Raw genomic sequence first — 15,689 nt, 5'->3', positions numbered from 1 at the left:
GCTTTGCCCAAGGGGGTAAGCGTCTCCTCACAACCCGAACCTCCTATGGCGCCATTTTGATGCTAATAAGCACTCACCCCCCGTTAGCATTCCATTGACTGCCATTCATTTTGACGCCACTTTGACAGCGAATAACTTTATATCTGAAGTGTTTAAAGACTTCATTTGTCCATTGTTTATTTCTAAAGAAACCCGACTATGTATAAAAGGCTCCATTACCTTGTACCTCACGTTATGGCTCCGTAGCAGACGTTTTTGACCCGCAAAGGGTCAAAATAGTAGCCTGTTAGGCACGACGCGAAGCCGAGTGAAGTGAAACTAAATTAATAAATGGCGGCATGCGATTAATGCGATTTTAAAAAAAAATGTACGTGTTATGCTCTGTCCTTAATCACATCGCGATGAACGCGTTAATGCTGACAGCCCTATTTATAACAATTCACACAGTTATTGTTTTGATTAAATTTAAGCTCATTTACATTTTGCAGGCTAATTCAGTCTAAATTAGGCAGGATATCGCCCAAGTCACAAGTGTCCATATTCATATAATAAGAAAAGAAACTAGATATATTAAAGTATCAATATGCTCCCTAATAGCTCCCTGGACTCAAATTGTAAAATGTGTGTGCTTACTTTCATTAATCCTCTTTCTTTTTTTTTCTAACCCTCCCCCATCTCCCCTTCTCTCTCCCCCCAGTGAGTGCTTAATTATCTTCCTGTCTATCTTTACGTCTGTGTGTGTGCATGAATGTGTGCACCTGGCTTCATTTGTATGTACTAACGTGTCTGCCCTCTGATTGCTCTCCAGCTCACTCCTGCAAGCAGCCGCGGAGCCCAGCCAATGTTGACGTCGTGGGTCTAGACCTTCCCTCCTACGGTTACACCCTGGTGTACACCTGTCAGCCAGGTTATTTCCTCTCCGGGGGTTCAGAGCACCGTGTCTGCCGCTCTGACGGCAGCTGGACTGGCAAGGTGCCTGTGTGCAGAGGTACGTGGTGGGCAGAGGTCTGCGAGGGCAAATGATGGAGAAGATGGCGGTGGGGGGGAGGAGGGATATGGAGAATAAGTTTGAGGGGAAGAGTGTGCAAGTGCATAAAGGTAGAGAGTAGAGCGGTTTAGATTCAGTGTATATTGTACTTGTGTATACGCTGTGTGATGTGACATTTGCACTACTGCTCACAGACAGTTAATTCAAATAAGACACTAATCAAATATAATGAGACATTTTTGGTTTCTGTGAGGTTTTCTGTAAACCCACTATGTCACTGTACTGTCAACTAATAGCAATGTACATGTTTAGCTTTCATTTTTAACTTGAAGTTTCAACGGTGTGTTGATTTGTACAGTAAATGTTTGAATGAACTAAGCTACTGGAGATGTTACCAAAGTGAGAAAGAGTTGAAGTTAGGTGGCACAGTTACAGTTGAGCAGTGTTTACTTTTCCTACATCCTCCAGCTGTTAAGCCTTGCTGTTTATCACTACATCTTTGTGACATACATTTGTTTTTCTGCAGTCGGTTCCAAATCACATGAGAAAACTGTCAAACCCATACCAGGGACACCAAGCCCTAAAATAAATGGTGAGTTTTTAATTGCACAAACTGTTCAACTGGTAGCCACAGATGTCAGCAGTCTTGTTTTAGTGTCTTATATAGTGGCTAATTCTTTGTATATCTTCATCAAAATTGTAGAGGTTTCACTATCTTAACTCTAGGCCCTTAGCTCTTAGTGCTGTACCTCAGTCAGCGTTTCTTACAATTGAGAAAAATAATTAACATATGAGGAAAATTAGAACCTGGTGTGTATTGTTTGTCTGTTACCACTCTTTTGCAGTTACATATGCAGTACATTCTAAGAGTTAAGAGTAAATAATTGGTACAAATGCATAATTACATGTAATTATTACCAGGGCATATTACTGTAAGAAATCACAGATATGTGCAAAATCTACTAAATACATATGTAATTTGTCTTAAAAATATATTAATTTATTAGAAATTATTGGGGCAACAAGGTAACGACTTGCAGATTATACATCATACATTCATGTAACCAGTAGAGATTACTCTGTATTTATGATGTAAATATTCAAAAGGCACGTAATCTGCCTTCAGTGTCAATGAACATTGTATTGCAAAAAAGACATATTACAAATGGTTAAGATTATTGTAATAGAAAGTAACAAGTAATTACAATTGGTTTAGTACCGTTTGTATAGTTTGTTTACAAAACATCCTGAGATTAAATCAGACCCTTAGGGCAGGTTCTGCCGTTTATACCAACATGTACTATGTACTGTTTTTATCCATACGTCTTTACCAACGTTGTTCCAGGAATGGCAATGTTGCTCCATCGGTTGGTTGGTCCTACACTTTTTTGTATTTTAGAGAAATATTCATGTCCCCCTCAGGGTGAATTGGATTCACTTTAGTGATCCTTTGACTTTTCATCTAGCGCCATCATCAGGTCAAATTGTTTATTTGTTCAGTTCTTTGTTTTATAACCATACCTGCAAAACTAATGGAATTCTCATCAGCCTCAGCTGTAATGTGTGTTTAGTGGTAATTGGCGAATTTTAGCATGCTAACATGCTAAATTCAGATGGTGAACATGATAAACATTACGTGCTAACAGCATGTTAGTATTGTCAATATGAGCATGTTAGCTTGCTGACATTAGCATTTAGCTCAAAGTATAACCTCACAGAGCCCCTAGCATGGCTATAGACTCTTTGTCTGTTTCTGTGAAGGGATTTAGTAAAACACAAATATGCAAGCCAGAGATATTCCTATGATACAACCAAGTCTGAAGCACATCCTTAAGACCAACTAGGCACATTGTATCCATTCACATTTACCCAGGAAGGTTGAAACTGTACTGTGAAACAAATTGCCGGCAGTATTTATCCCTTATAGAATTATATTTTATCATTGCTTAATCAGTATCATACATAGTAATAAGCTCTTGGCAACGTAATAATGTTACATGGCACCTAAGTCCCTTTTCCACCTCTTAAACCTTAACTTCCTGTTGCACCAGCAATAATTATACAGTTTTTAGTTTTAGTTCCTGTTATTAACTACACGCAGTCACCTTTCTGAAAGGATGATTTACTCATAATTCCCTACTAAATAATTACCAGTAGATGCTGTAAAAGTTCTTAAAAAAGTTTAATCAGTGCAAGACTATTAAAGTTGTTCCTAGTTCACAAAGTGATTCCAAAGTTATCTCTTTCAGAATGTATTTAATTATCATTAATTGAGATTGTCAAAGCAAAGCACGGAACATGATATTATTCAAACTGAATGAAAAGACTGGTAACAGCTGTTTGATATGTTGATTCTACTGCATATCTAATTACCATTTTGCTGCGTGGGTGCAAGTATTCAGCTTGCATTAAAGACATAATATTGATTTGATGTTGTGTAAAATAAAAATAAAAAATAAAAACAATGTAGACTCATATTAGGAATGATAACTTCCACATTTTCATACCTTTTTTATACAATATATATTGGTATGGTATACCATAATTCTTTTCTGCTATTATTTAATGTCATTATTTAATGAGTTTTCATTTATTTCTCTTTCCTGAAGTTCCTGACCACGTCTTTGCCCCCGATTTCGTGTGGAAGGGTTCCTATGATTACAAAGGCCAGAAACAGCCAATGACTTTGACAGTCACACGCTTTAATGCCACAACGGGAAAAGTCAATGTAACTTTAACCGACAATAGCATGGAGTTTCTGCTCTCTGGTGAGTCAGCTATAAATCATCTGTCTTCTACTTCCTCCCCTCTGCCTCCACTCTCCTCCTCTCACTACAGCTGTATGTCACTTTCATTTATTTTGAGGATTTCCTCATGTCAATCAGTCAATCACCAAATGACCTCATGCATGACAGTGGAAATTAACTATTGGCTCTAGAGACGGATGTGTTAGTCTGCACTGACTGACTAACTGCCCACTCAAGAGTCACTCTTCTCCTCCCCTCCTCCCTCAGCTCTTTTTACTGCTTCTCTTCTGCTTCTCTTAATTTTCTCCCCTTCTCTCTGCTTCTTCTTTTTTCTTCTTTTATCGTTCCCCGCACTCGTATTGCCTCATCTCTTTATTCACATCATTCCTTGTATTGCCTCTTCCACCTTGTAGGCGTGTACAAGCGCCAGGAGGCACGGTTAATGCTTCTGCTGTACCAGATGACAGCGCTGGCCCACAGCTCCTTGAGCAGGATAACTGATGAGACCTGGGCAATGGATGGATTTGTAAGTATACACAGGAATGTGTAAGCAGCTGGCCAGTGAACCTTTAAAAATAACCAACTACTACTATTACTACTACTACTGTTATCCATTTTGGGTTTTTTGAGCTTGTTAAGCACTTTGGTCAACAATGGTGGTTTTTTAAACGTGCTATATAAATAAAACTGAACTAGCTTTTATTTTAAGAAAGAAACTGTGACAACAAGCCATTACCATTGTCATTTCTTGGCTTATTGTCTGTTTTTGTTTCCATATATTTACGTTGGCTGTACATTTAATGCACCAGTGGCTCTGTATGAGCCGTATTAGCGTTCCCGCTTTGAGAATTTGCTGAATAAGCTCAGACACACACCTGACATCTAAGGGACCTGGAACGACTGCAGAGCAATTTTCGTTGGTGGAATTGAAGTTCCTCTGCTAAAATAAACTTCAAGGTCCGCTTAGTAAGAGCGTGTGACAGCTGACTGCACACCGTTGAGCTATTGATAGCATACTGCACAGCTTCTAACACTGGTTTAGAAAAACAAAGGTGTTATTTTTGAATGTAGCATCTAGCATGACAGAATGTGTTGACTGTTGTACTAAATACAGTATGCCGTAGGTAGTTTTTGATGTGGTGTGGAATAGATGCGACACTCTTAGGTGCCTAGGAAAATCAGATTTTATTAATGCAGTTGAAACAAAACGTACTGTTTCTCAAGCTTTTTGTTATTGTTTTTTTGCTACTAGGTTTCAGCTGAGCCTGAGGGTGGCAGCTTTGTGTTCCAAGGCTTTATACAGGGTAAAGACTACGGACAGTTTGGACTACAAAGACTTGGTATGTGTCTTTCCAAATACAATGAATCCCATTGCCATCGTTCACTCATCTTTCATTCTCACAATAAAAGTAAAGAAAGAGATGGTATTTAAACCCCTCCTCCACTCAAAAAAGTCTTCTGATTGTCGTGAATGAATGATGCAGTAGCAGAATTTGACATTAGAAGACTATTTTCACATTCATCTGCTGAAGGAATTTCTCTCTTTCAGATGCATGCATACATAGCCTGGGCACCAGGCGAATCTGAGAGCTCATGTTTGATTTGCTCCGGCAGATACGTTTGGTCCCCCTCCCGTTTAGACAGATCTCTGACCAGGCCCTGGCCAATCACAAGCATTTATCTCATATGGGGCAGGTTTGATACGATGACTGACAACTTGCGGAGCCTTTGCCCATTACGCAAATGACATAATGACTAACTAACTAACTAACTAACTAACTAAAAAAACAACCAAGATGGCTGCAGCTGATGTGGAACCTTACGTTGAAGTACTATTTTTAAACTCTGATGGGAAAAATGGTAACTCTCCTTTACAGACATGTTGATGCTACACAGCTCATCTCTGCAAGTTGTAGTCTATTTACATTTGTCCGTCACTCAGCGCTACGTCACGTTTCGTTGCGTTGATTGGTTGTAGGTCTATCCAATCGCATCGCAAAGGCATTTTGGTCTATAGCCATTGATAACGCCCATGGAAATCGAAAATGAACTGACTCACATTTGCAATTTTGTCTGGCGATGTCAGGCTTATACATACAAGCATAATTTGTGACATCATAGCTAGTTCCAATATGCAACTTACACAACTGTGATGTGGAAACCTTCGGCACACATACACTGAGAATAACTTCTCATTGAAGTAGGAGACATCTTGTGTCCAACAGTTAAACTTTGGAAATTAAAAAAAGATTTTCATATTTAAAGAATCTGAATGTTTCAATGAGGGAGACAAAATAGATGTAAAGAATTTTCAACCACGTAATTTAATTTATTGTGGAAAGACATTTTTTTATGTATGGAGGGATCTTTAATTTTGCTGTCATGGCAAATCGAAATTATATTACAAAATGTTGCAAATGTGGAAACATGATCAGTTTTATTGAGATGGACATATGAAAACATCTTTGGTATGTATATACTGTATTTAATCCTTTAGTGTAAATAGATAATTCACTGTCACTATGAGATCCAACAGACATGGGGTATTTTATAAGACAACGTTATGACTTTTCATTGACTTTTCTTGAGGTCACATTTTGAAAAAATAACTGAAAACTGAAACCCAGTGGACTTACATTTCTTTGTTTTAATAAGTCTGAGTTAAATCACTCAAGGATTTCTAACACCTCCTCTGCAAACAATATTTGCGCTGTATTGTCAGCATACATACATGTACAGTGTGTCAACCACTTATTGCCACTGTCATGCAACACCGAGTAGATTATTCTCTTCCACATCATTGTCCTTCATTTCTTTGTGACCAACATTCCTGTTGTCATCATCTCATGATTGTCTTCAACAACATTATCACAGCGATCGTTATCAGTAAGATCATTATGGTTGGCGCCTTTATCAACTGGCTGCTGTGTCTCCGACTTGTCATTGTGATCATCTTCCTCTTCATTATCATCATCGTCGTCATCATCATCGTCAGCAACAGATGATACGTACCTTTCTATTATTCCATTTAGTTTCTCCAGTGTTTGTTTGTGCCATTTTGTTAATCTGATTATTTTAGATGTTCTTCATTCACTTATTCTGTATTATGACTATTTTTCACATTCTTTACTAAATATCTTTTTCTTCCAGGTTTGAGTGTGAGAGAGAATGTTACACTCACTGACCCTGAAACCAACGGCTCCACCAACAGCAGTTCTGTTGCTGTCGCTATCCTCGTGCCTTTCTTTGCCCTCATCTTTGCAGGCCTCGGATTTTATCTCTACAAACAGCGGTATGTAGTGTATGCTGGTGTCTTTCGTACTAGCTTGGAACCCAAATTCAGTAGCTACTGTAGTCTGTCCTTTTTGGTCCCATGTGAGAAAGAAAGTAGTACATTTTCATGAGTCTGTGTCCCATGCTGAGTTTTAAAGTTATTTAATACAGATCTCTAATGTTAAAAAAATGTTTTAGAAACCCAGATTTATGTAGATGTTTGTACATTTGCAGCCAAAGGAAGTGCACATCAAGATGAGGTAGATAGTACACTGTGGCCCACTTCCACAGCCTGCTTTACTGCAGTAAGGTTTCTCACTGGATACAGTAGCTTACTTGGGAGAGGCTTCAAAGCATGATGCAATATTAGTCAACTGGTTACCATCCAAACCACATCACACAGGAGCATACGTCAGGCATTTTTAATGAGAACAACTTCACTGTGATGTAATGTATGTCCATATGCAAATGCACTGTATGAATGTACTGTGTGTAGACAAGTGGATTTAGTCAAAACAATAGGCTACATAAACGTAGGACCTGTGACATGCAAATTCTGCACTTATTATATTAGTAACCAGTGAGCTGGCATGGGCTCCTCTGACTGATCTTTTCAACAATAATTACCATTAAGCCTCATTTACCTACTGAAACTGTCCACACCAAGTTAATGGAGACATGTTTATTGGATTGGAAGAAGGTGAGATAATTGGGATACTATGTTTCAACTAATATGCAACTGCCTTTTTTCCCCCAGGAAAACAGATAAAGCGCAGTACACAGGATGCTCTGTCCACGAGAACAACAACGGACAGGCCACTTTTGAGAATCCCATGTACAACACAAACACAAAAGCCGCTGAGGGGAAAGTTGTCCGCTTTGACCCCAATCTCAACACCATCTGCACCATGGTTTGATGTCTACTGAGTATGAGCGAAAGACAGAAGGGGAGAGAGAGTCACACATAGACGGGAGAACACAACTTCTCTTTGTTTGCTTAACATGAATATAATCAACATATTTATATTTTCCCTGTTTCTAATGAGATACAACAAAGACACAGAATTGATCAGAAATATAAAGCACACTTTCAGCAACACTTGCAATCGATCGTATACAAAAGGTCAAAGATTAAAGAGAAAGAAAGGAGAGGTCCCACGCCTTTCCGGATCTTCCCATAGTTTGTTGAAGAGACGTGTTCTTTACACTCTGTGAGTGTTGGCTTCATGAATAAAAGAGCCTCTGGCATTAAGATGAAAAATAGAGTATTTTATGCTCTGTTGTATAAATATAGAGGGGTTACTTTACAATGCCAAATAAAAATTTAACTTTTTTCTTTTGAAGAAAGGAGCCCAAATCTAGACCCTATATTTTTATTTTTGTCTTAGTCTCGCATTCATTCTAATGAGTTATTTTTTTCTTATAGAGGTAAGGAGCCTCTCAATATCTTCTTTAGAGTCTATTTTTCAAGCAGTGGAGTGTGTGAGAGGAGATGAGGAAGTAGAGAGAAACTGAGAAACTGCCTCTCTTTCAGTAGTGGCTGTGCTGTAGCCTGTTCAAAGTTATGTGGTCAATTATACCTCTTAATTGGATGGTACCTCCTACTGAAATCCTCCTACGAAATATATGGCCAGAGATTTAATTACTGAAGTGCAGTAAAATATTTTGAGTGCCATTGGGAATGCTAGGGCTTTTATTGTTACAGTGCAGGTTCTTTACGATAGATATAGTCAACAAAAGGGTTTATTATCAAGTTGTGTGCAATGAATTGTTTTGAATGAGTTTTTGACAGAAATGTTTAAGAATGAGAGATAAATTGCTGACTAGCCTGAGAGTCTAGTCAAGGCAAACTGTACCTCTCAGTATATTGATCATGTGGGGCTGTAATCAAATCATCCATCTATTTAACATGTTCTTAAGTTAATGCAACTGTTCTGAAAACAGATGTATCTTTAGCAAATTTTTTGTTATTATGATTTTCCAGCTCTTTTTGTGTCCCAAATGAACCAAATTTGGTGTGAATTAACCCTAGCCTCGACCCTGTATATATATCACAAATCTCAAAGTAGGAGTTCCTTGCTTAGTTATTTCAGGTTTTATAGGATGACAAAGTTTAGAATACCTACAGTGCACAGTACCTACAGCTGGCCAGGTTTCCCAGAAGTGTATTTAAGCCTGGATGTCGGAAATTAAGTGCAAAGGTGCGTCAGTGGGCAGTCTAAGGTCGGATGAAACTAGTTGTCTTGTTTTATGTTGCTAAAAGGTTTGACATGCATTTGCCTTACTTTAGTAATTCCAAGACAGAACAAGTGCAACTTCCGCACCATCTGTTTTTTTGTTAACTAAGTGTTTGTGTTTCTGTACAAACTTTATTCTTTTGGGAAACCGTGCCTTAGTAAGTAAATTCTTAATCTGTACTCCTACTCTGAGACACCTTGTGAATACACGGCCCTGGCCTATTTCATTGACACACACTGATACAAATGGTTATTTCAGTGTCTTACTGAACCATCAGCTTCTGCCAACAAATGTATAGTATAAATGAAAACAATTTGCACATTTAACATGAGCCACCATCAGTATTGTACTATCATCCAAGTCCATCCATATTTAAAAAAAAATGAATTTGCCACTGTCATCACATTTCTACATCATTGCAGTGCCTTGAATACTGTATTGTCATACGTTTTTAAGGAAGACATAACATTTATTGCATTAGTAGAACTGTACATCAATGTAATTTATCTGCACAGTTTGCAATGATTTAGCTGAGTGATGTCAGCTCTGGTGGTTTATCTAAGAGGTGTGTTTGCAAAAGCAGCTCATACTTTCATACCTGTGCATGTTGGCAAAAAGTGATCCAGTATAGCAATTGCTGCTAAAGTACTTCGTACCACTATGTTGATTCCTGTCATTGCTGTTACATTTTGTACATTTATACAGTTTTGATACTTGATGGCATTCTTTGGCAAGATGTCTTGTGTTATCGATATGTAATATATTTTGCGAGTTCATATTTCTTATGGATGAGAAAAGAAATGCATCTGGTAAAAAACAGTATATACGGCAAGTCAATCTCACATCAGACTCTGGAGTAGAATAGAATGCTTTTAAATGTACCACACAATTGTTATCCCAGTTAGAAACCTGTGTATATAAATATGTACATATTACAAAAGTTTTGTAAAGAGATATATTTTTTATGCAAATAAAGCATTTGTAAGTTATTGAATATGTTGTGTAAAATTTCACATGTAAATGTCATGTAAGATCAAAAAATGTTTTGTATTTTTTTCTTTATCAGCAATGTATAAATCCTTAATTTATATATAAAATATAAAATAATGAAGTTCAATGTTGCTATTCTCTTTTATTAATAGAGATACCATTGGTTTAGTCTCCGATATGAAACTCTGCACTCTGCTCCAGTATTTGCAGTGTAAGAAAAGCTGTTGCATTGTAGCAGAGAGCTTTTATCATTCAGTCTGCTGCTTCTCTCCGTTGCACCTTTTACAGATTTTTTAATGAGTTTTCCACTTGCTGACCACTGCTTGCTTCAGCCAAAATAAGCAATGATATTATCTCTGTCCAAGGGACACTATATATTTAAAGACTGCCTCTAACAATGCATTGTGCTCAGTAATTCTTGTTAACATTAGCACCTGGTGTGAGCAGACATTCAGTCTCAACCTTCAAAACACGTTTTAAAAGTAAAATGGTACTATAATTTGACTTCCCATCATATGCATCTCCACACATTCAAGAGCAGTCAAACTGCAGCTCATCTCTGCTGTGATGTGAGTCACATTTAACCTGCCTATCTCTGTCACGAGATAAGATGAATTATAGTCTCTTTTTTAAAGTTTTTTCACAAATCTTCAGAGTGGGCAATTTTGATGATTGACGATTTATGGGCCCTGGTAGAGGTTCAGCTAGTGCTGCCAAAAAAACAAGGCGCTTTTTACATACAATGTTGCATCATTTGAGGGAAAACATGAACCTGTTTTTTGCACAAAGAACAGAATTTACCATGACGTGGTATCTACAGTATGGGTATGTGCATTTGTAACTGAAACTGTATAATTGCAGAAAAGTGGTATATCTGAAAAGAGTTTGTGGAAGTTATCTTATTTAAAGTTAAGTGTTCAAACAAATCAAAGTAGAGTATCAGAAATTATAGAAAGTGGAACATCATTAGCTGGAAGATGGACTGGATTGAAATAGGGATATATTTGCCACAGTCATGGCAACGTGAAGAGGTGACAGTTTGTCAGGGCATTATGTAACTGATCAAGATGAAGCTAATTACAGTGATCAAAGTAGAGACGATCAACAAGGGAGTGACCGACATCACTGAACACGCAAGTATGAAGAGCCCCCCTAAAAATCAAACAACATGCACTTCACTGGCAGGAACAGGTTTGATTTCAGACTCGGGTTAAGCATATACTTTAAGGTCTAAGCCTGGGATTTGTGTATGGATTAGAAATATTTGCCAGAAGGATTTTCCATTGAAGTTACTCTGAAGCTTCATCAAGCAGATTCCACCCAAAGGGTGATGATGTAATATAAGCTGGTGCTAGGCTGAGATGGCAAGTAGGCTCAGGGTGTTTGTTCAGCATGGATGTTATGCTCAGTGTAATACACTAATAGCAAGAACTTCTAAACTCTGACTTTAACCCCCTGTTTTCTCTTAAAAACGGCATATAGCTTCATCAGAGCTCTGGTTTCTGTGTCGGAAAATCCTTTGAGGAACCTCTCTGGTGTTCAGCGATGGGCTTCTGCTGCTGTTTGTACCATGTCATCCTACAAATTCTGAATTGAAATTTGGTGACTGAGCAGGATAGTGCAGTAAGCTGATTTCACTGTCCTGTTCATGGAGGCATTTGTGGTCTGTTGGCGTGGGCATGTGCCTGCTGGAGAAAATCAATTTGCAGAGGTGCATGTGCGGGTACAATGAAGGGATGTTACTGGCTGCCTCTGATGTTCAGATACCCCGTGGCATTCCTCCACTTTCTTCAAGGGGCTGAATGTGTGCTGTGAAATTACACCACACAACATCAACAGCCAGAAATATTGACACATTGCATGATAGATGGAAGCAACCACGGTTTTGTACATAACAATAGTTCTCACCCGCATAAAACAACAGGGACTCTTATTGATCTGAATGAGCACAGAATCCTCTAACTGGATTTTTTCACTCCTCGTCCTGTATTGCAGTGTCTTGTGTTTACTGAGAGAAGCAGAAGTTGTGAAGTTGTTGGTTTTCCACCCTCACGCGTGTCAAAGCATAATGAGTTGTGTGTGCTTCCATGGATTTTTTGGCTCTAATGTGATGGTTTGTTAGTTGACTAACTAGCTTCTCTCTCGCTGCATATTTTAGTCTTTCACTAATGAGCCATTTTCCACCACTCAGCTCTCATTGGCCAGATGTCCTCAGGGTGGTGGACTGTCCCTGATATAGATGGGAAGCTGTTGAGAAAGGAAAACCCCCAGGACATATCAGTTGACACACTTAAATGCATGTAAACCTATCTGAATGTCATGTCTTAATTGTCTCAGCACTTTAAAAAAAGGGTCCATATTTTTACATTTATTTTACTCAGCATTTTTATCCACGCATTTTCGACGAAAGCTTAAATTTTGATCTGGCAGATTTTTAAGAGCACACTTTCCTAATGATTCGTGCACTAAGTTAGTCTGGCTATCACCAGACCAAGCTCAATCTTTTAAGATTGAGATCAAATCGCCGGCAGATTGGACTGGGTTTACCCAGTCTAGCACTAAGTCACAGCATTTTCACGGCTCATAACGATGAAATTCATGTCTTGGATAATAAGACTGAGATTTTAATATTCTGCAGAACAATTTCCGAGATCAGGACCTAGAAGAGTTATACAGTTTAATATACTCTTTTTAATCTTAAAGTGGATAAATAATGTACATTTCTCCATAACCATTTTAGCTAAATACATTTTTAACCCACAGATGAATCACATGGGGATTGGGAAATAGCCTACAGTAGATCGGGGAAGTTAAACTGAGGTCTATGAGCACTATCATGAAAGCAACTGAGTTTTGTGTGTGTGTGTGTGTGTGTGTGTGTGTGTGTGTGTGTGTGTGTGTGTGTGTGTGTGTGTGTGTGTGTGTGTGTGTGTGTGTGTGTGTGTGTGTGTGTGAGAGAGAGAGATTATCAGGCAGTTTTCATCATAGCAGGATGATGTTCTAACTACTGGGATATCATACATTTAATTAGACTAATGTTATTTTTAGAAGCAAATGTGTTGCTAGATTTCTTCCTAACCTTACCATAAAAACCTTAAAGGAATAGTTTGACATTTGAAATATTCTTATGTGCTTTATTGGCAAGAGTTGGATACCAGCTGTCTCATATCTGGCTGTAACTCTGAGGTTGCTAAGCAAAGACACCAAAAGGTTACTTTACCTGGCAAAAAAATATTAAATAGAAAATAACACAACTTGTCATTTCTACACTCCTGTTTTCCTCTGACACAAACAAGGTATAAAATGTTGATTAGTGAGCTTTGGAGGTGCTGGATTTTAGTCTTTATGCTAAGCTAAGATAACCGGCTGCTGCCTGTAGTAAAATAATACTACATAAAGATTGGTAAATGTGTGCAAATCATATAAACTAGTTTTCACAATAGATGTGTGGATGGTAGGTGATGCTGTCGATTCAAATGGCATTTTAATGAGTTGCGTGCACCGACCACTGCATCTCAACATCATTACTGACATCATGTGTACATCAGAATCAATCACAATCGGAAACAATTCCTGTACCTGGCAGTTTTTTATATAGTGCTGCAGAGACGTAGTGATATTTCACATTATTTCTGAGTACATTACACCATACTATAAATCATTTCAAAATTACACCATACTATAAATAATTTCAAAACATGGAGAGGTTGACAGCTCTAGGCTTAAGGCTTGATTAGATGATAACACGTAAGAATCACGAACTCAATGTTAAAACATTAGAAAAAACATACCTGGGAGTGAAATTACAAATTCCAGCCTTGAGCCAGGTCCATAGGACATTGATATACTGTACAAACATAGTGTGAACACTAAAGCTCTTCTAGGCACATGACAAGTTTGATCTAATAGCTCACATGGTGTCCAATTTAATAGCCCCCTGTCTTCAGCAATTAATTGTGGAAATGTTCTAAATTAGGTTCTAATGCCTTGTGACACGCTCCTGAAGGAGGCAGATTGAGTTTGATGTGACATTAGCATCTGTACACAACAGATTCATTCTTGTTCTTTGAAAAAAAAAAAAACTTTTGACCAGCCAGTCGCATCTCTCTCATCCGACATTCTTCACTCCGGAAAATCACTTCTCCCACAAGGCAAATCTTAAGACATCAAATTGGAGCTGGTAATGTACTCCGCTGTATGGAGGATGAGCCTTACAAAGGACATGAGTACAGTTTTAAAAACACACGGCGCAATATTGTAATTTCATCAGCTCTCAAAGCCTCAAATCACTGCAGTCATAAAAAAAACCTCCTACGCTAAGAAGAATTCTAAGAGAGAGCAGAGCAGCCTGCTTGTGATCACTCCGGCTTTTGAGTGAGTAATCGGGCTTCATAATTGAAACAGCACATGTAATATTTTATTCAGGGGACCATAGCTACTGAACAACATTTCTGCACTGTCCTTGTTTTCTTTGACTTATATTTTAATTAAAACATATCTCACTTTACATGGAACAGTAATATTAAAAGGCAGTTCAAATGGTACACCAAGAAGCATTTTGAATATATACATTTTTATTTTGCATACAATTTTACAGGGAACTTGGCTTTACTGTGGCATTAAGTGCATTTGTACAGTGTCTACAGTCTTACAGTTTGTATTTATAAACCAGGAACATCACAGAAAATGCAATCAAAAACCTTAGATAGATAGGTAGATGGAACCAGTGATTCACTCTCCTGTGTTTTGTCTGTTTTTGCCTCTCTTATGAATGAACACAACAAATGGTTTCCTGTCTTTGAATATATGATAATATGCCCTTTAGATCCCACCTGCGTATAGTACACACTTTGAAAAAAAGATGGTCACTTATTGACCATCTTATCTGACTGTTGATACTGCAACATTTTGAGAGAGACAGGCAGAGTAAATCTGCAGTTATGAGCCTTAATTTAATATGAGACATTTCATCTTGTCAATGAATGTTTGGCCATGATGTATAACCTCTCAGTTAAGGCCTGTGTTATAAATCATAGGACGTTGACATTTTGGATTTGTTATCATGCATGCTCTGCAAGAAGTGGAACTCATTTCAGTATAAAATGAAGAGGAGGGGAAAGTATGCCACATATGATGCTATCGAAGCACATGATTGAGCACATTTGTCCTGCGAGGAATAATCACATGGGCTTCTGCTGATGTTAATGTGGCACAGTGGTGCCTGCAGCGCCTTCTTAAAGAGGACAGCTTAAGTTGTCCATTACACATCACACAGAGACAACTCGTGGCTGTGCATGGCAGGGATTTGTGTCAACTAAGCGGCAAGTCTAAGCACAGGTTTATTTATTTGAGTATTTAGTTAGTTAGCTTTTCCCTTCTTTAGCTTCATTCAGTGTTTTGCAACTAACCGTGAATTTCATTACGTCTCAGTGGGAGGAGAGCCACTAGATGTG

The 15,689-nt window shown here is 38.1% G+C and overlaps 1 protein-coding gene across 2 annotated transcripts in view; it reads left to right on the top strand.

Moving 5' to 3' along the window:
* The window catches only part of LOC116035265 (CUB and sushi domain-containing protein 3-like), a 269,787-nt gene extending 259,552 nt beyond the window's left edge, over positions 1 to 10,235 (top strand). For both annotated transcript variants that reach the window (XM_031278268.2, XM_031278267.2), the window contains exons 64-70: positions 809 to 988; positions 1,515 to 1,580; positions 3,598 to 3,756; positions 4,149 to 4,261; positions 4,988 to 5,075; positions 6,886 to 7,027; positions 7,766 to 10,235. In XM_031278268.2, coding sequence (XP_031134128.1) covers positions 809 to 988; positions 1,515 to 1,580; positions 3,598 to 3,756; positions 4,149 to 4,261; positions 4,988 to 5,075; positions 6,886 to 7,027; positions 7,766 to 7,925 — 908 coding nt within the window. In that variant the 3' untranslated portion in view covers positions 7,926 to 10,235. The remainder of the gene's footprint in view (positions 1 to 808; positions 989 to 1,514; positions 1,581 to 3,597; positions 3,757 to 4,148; positions 4,262 to 4,987; positions 5,076 to 6,885; positions 7,028 to 7,765) is intronic.
* The last annotated feature ends 5,454 nt before the right edge of the window (positions 10,236 to 15,689 follow it).

Source organism: Sander lucioperca, chromosome 10, assembly GCF_008315115.2.
Source record: "Sander lucioperca isolate FBNREF2018 chromosome 10, SLUC_FBN_1.2, whole genome shotgun sequence".
Lineage (NCBI taxonomy): Eukaryota > Metazoa > Chordata > Actinopteri > Perciformes > Percidae > Sander > Sander lucioperca.
Note: the sequence above shows the minus strand (reverse complement) of the source record. Positions and strands in the feature narration are given on the sequence as shown.